This window comes from Protobothrops mucrosquamatus, unplaced genomic scaffold, assembly GCF_001527695.2.
Source record: "Protobothrops mucrosquamatus isolate PMUCROS unplaced genomic scaffold, P.Mucros_1.0 scaffold49, whole genome shotgun sequence".
NCBI lineage: Eukaryota > Metazoa > Chordata > Lepidosauria > Squamata > Viperidae > Protobothrops > Protobothrops mucrosquamatus.
Window position 1 is genome coordinate 1212557 of NW_015386431.1, and position 3951 is coordinate 1216507.

The following is a 3951-nucleotide window of genomic DNA, read 5'->3' on the forward strand; positions in this document are numbered from 1 at the left end:
AAGACATGGCTTTTCCAACAAGCGGGATTGGCCTAGGGAATTTTAGTGGGGTTTTTAAGGGAAATTTTAATTATTAGGCCATTACAAATATTTCCTTTTAATTTGGTTTTAAATTGATATTTATTGTAATATTGGTTTTATAAGGCTGTCAGCCGCCCTGAGTCCGGTAAGGAGAAGGGCGGGATACAAATCAAATAAAATAAATAAATAAATAAATAATAATTCCACTTTAATGTGCTTATTTATTTATTTATTTATTTATTTAGTCTGGCCATAATTCATTTTTACATTTAAAAGAGGAGATCAATATACTTAGCAAGTTAAGCATGAATGGAAAACAAATGAGAAAGGAGATTGTTATTTTAGTGTAACTTATTCTTAATTTATATATTAATAAAGATGGTATAGTAACAACTTAGGTTTTGATTAATTTTTAAAACTATATTGAGAATTAAACATTAAATGTGTTAGTACTAGAAAAATAATTTATTATTATCAAAGTGGAATAAGGAAACACAACTAGGGCCTTCCCACTTCTATATTTCTGAAGCAAGAGACCAGACTGCATTTTCTCCAATATACTAGGTTTTAAGGGGGGGGGGGCACGATGGCTCAGCAGTTAAAGATGCTGAACTTGTCAGCTGGATAGCTGACAGACTGGGTTCAAGACTCGAGTGCCTGTATAGTAGGATGAGCTACCGTTACTTGGCCCAGCTCCTGTCCATCTAGAAGTTCAAAAGCATGCAAATACAAGTAGATTAACAGGTAGCACTTCAGTGAGAAGGTGACAGTGTCCTGTGCAACTTTGGCATACAGCTGTGCTGGCCACCTGACCACGGAAACCCTCAGGCAAGAAACAGAAATTACAGTAGCACCGGGTCCTAAAGTAGGACACGATTGGCAGGGAAACCTTTACCTTTTTACTATGCTTTAAATATGTTGGAGATGATCTTGCTAACAGTTAAAAGATTTATAGGGGAAAAGGCCTATCTTTTAATATGTATTTCCTCTTCATTGTAGTGTCAATATGTATATTTACATCAATGTGTGAGAGATGTCTTAAGAGCAAGAAAGCTACGCAGTGAGCAAGAAAATCCCTTGTTTCCAATATATGAAAATGTGAATCCAGAGTATCCCAGAGGTAAGAATGAATGTAATGAGCATTACAAATAGTCACACAATTATTCTTAATAAATAATTTACATCAATGCTTTATTTTAGTTATTTTGTCCCTTTGTCACTTTTCTTCCTGGTATCATTAATATTATTAAACTGATAACACCACATTTCTGTTTGTATAAACATTCAACAGCAATCAACAATACAACAGTAAAATCAATTAAAGCCAGTAACAGTGAAAAGGTTGGTTAAAGACATGTGTTGATACCATTTTCTTAAATACTGGCTGAGTGGAAATCTGATCCACAAGCCTGGGTAGAGCTGAGAGTTTGTTCATTGTAAATTACAGGAATGTTCATTTGTCATGTAAAACAATTGCCATAGACTGAGGAGGAAAGTTAGGCTTCTTGTGTTCTGTTTTTAATGCAGTGATATTCCACATTTTTGTATTTTACAAGTCCTCCTTTTTTGGAAATTATGCTGTATAAACAAAATCTGACATATTTACTTATACAAACATATCATCTGAACAGAAAACACTGATTTGCTTTTCTCTCTTTTCACACTTAAAATTTTGTTCCAGTGGGAAGGCATAAACAAAAGAATTTAAATTATTTCATTTTGCACTTTGCATGGGAGACCTAGATAATAATCAGCCCTGTAGTGTATTCACAATCTGTTTGATTAACAACCTGTACATCATCCAGGAACTTCTATTATTTTAGCCTTGTTGAGTTATACTGAGTTGTACTGAAGAGATTAATGAACTTTACAGAGAAAGAAACTGCTGTAAATTTGGTACTACTTTGTATTAAATCTCGTAATATATATTACACACAAATACACAGACATGTTTAACTCTCATGATTTTTCATTCTTTTTGTGATCAATTTAAAGTTTTTCAAAATTCTCTGTTATAGTTGAAATGCTCTATATTGTGATACAGTTCCAAGGAAATCTGTAAAAGAATCCCTTTTGCTGACTCCCGGCTTTTCTTGTAGTAGGAAAAAAAGTTGAACATTTTGTCTATTATTCTAAGATTGCTTTTTTACATACATATACAGTTCTATATTATTTATGGTGTCATATTATTTATATTTTTCTATATACAATCATTACTGTACCTTCATAAGAATATATTCCCAGGGTTACATTGAAAACCAATCTCTGTACTTTTCTAATTACAGTTTTCTTTTGGTTTCAGATGCTGTTTATTCAAGGCACTAAAGCTCAAACAGATTCCTGCTTTTTTGCAGTTCTATCTGTTAGGTTTTTTTAAAATTAAGTTTTAAAAATATTTTATGCACTACAAGTGTCACGTGTGTTTGAAGCTGTGTATAATTTATTAGTCTGGTGATATTTTAAAATACATAATTTAAATATAATAGATATTGTTGTAGATAAATATTTTTTGATATGTAAATATGTTTTATCTATATTGTTTATATTATTCTTCAGATAATACTATTTTTCTATGTTAAAATTATTTTAATGAAATATTCCTTATAAACTACCTTATGTGAAAAATGTATCAAGACTTATAAATGTGATTATTTTTTTCAAATTATCCATTAAGCCTAAGGTATGATTCGTATCTTGATCTATCCACCTTTGTACACATGTGAAATACAAACTGCATATCCCAAGCTCTCCAACAAAGTTAAGTGTCCTAGACTTCTGAAAATAACAGGTTTTGCCTTAATAACCTTACTGAGAGCCCACATAGTTGCAGAGCTAAATATACTATTTTCTTCAAGGCCCAGTGTGAACCCTATCCTGATGAAATACCTTCTAATATTGAAAGAGAGGGTTTCTTCAACCTAAGGGAAATTTAAAAGCTGTTGTTCGTCATCTGTAAGTATTCTGAAAACAGTTTTGTAGGCAGAAAAAAAAAATAACAATAGCCATTTTATGATTTTAAAGCATTCATTGCAAATTGGGTGTTCTTTCCCCCAAACGATTTGTTGGATTTACTTGCATACAAATGGGTGGATTTATTCATATTTCTCCCATGATGTGATCTTTCTCAATAATATTCAAAATTTCTGACGAATTTTATTTCTTTACTTGCTTCATTTGTATGCCATCTTTCCAGCAACATGTCTGAGAAAAAACAGATTTAAATAACTGAATAGCAATAGAAAAAGTATATAAATAAATATAGCCAAGACTAGCAGAAAATAAAAGATAATGTCACTGTAAAAGCATTCTAGCCTAAACCTTCATCTATTTATTCAGAAATAAGTCTCACCAAGTTACTTTCTCCTAGGTAAATAAATAAACTACTGAATGAACAAAACTTTCAAATCAAATAATAGAAGGAAAGCTGCAAAGTTACCTTAAAGATATTTTGTAACAAATTAGATACAGTGGTTAAAGACGCTGAGCTTGACAGCCCAGGTTCGAGACCCGAGTGCCACGTGACAGGGTGAGCTCCCGTTATTTGCCCCAGCTCCTGCCAATCTAGCAATTCGAAAGCAAGCAAGTGCAACTAGATTAATATGTACCACTTTGGTGGGAAGGTAATAGCATTTTATGGGCCTCGGCCTTTAGTCATGTTGAGAACATGACCAAAGAAGTGTCTTTGGACAACCCTGGCTCCCTCAGCTAAGAAATGGAGATGAGTACTGCCCCATAGAGTCAGACACAACTGGATATGGGAAACCTTTACCTTTATTACAACAAAGGATATACATTTCCTTGATGATTATTATCTTATTTATCTTACAATCCAGGTAATTTAACGGCGATGAGAATGTTTTATTATTTTCATGAAATTTCAAATATGTTCGATTGCTGAAGTGTTCATCTGATACTTTCATAATAAGTTCT

The 3951-nt window shown here is 32.4% G+C and overlaps 1 protein-coding gene across 1 annotated transcript in view; it reads left to right on the forward strand.

Moving 5' to 3' along the window:
• PTPRB (protein tyrosine phosphatase receptor type B) overlaps positions 1-2901 on the forward strand; it is a 74810-nt gene extending 71909 nt beyond the window's left edge. The window contains exons 33-34 of the mRNA XM_015811794.1: positions 1021-1141; positions 2324-2901. Of these exons, the coding sequence (XP_015667280.1) occupies positions 1021-1141; positions 2324-2346 (144 nt within the window). The 3' untranslated portion in view covers positions 2347-2901. The remainder of the gene's footprint in view (positions 1-1020; positions 1142-2323) is intronic.
• The last annotated feature ends 1050 nt before the right edge of the window (positions 2902-3951 follow it).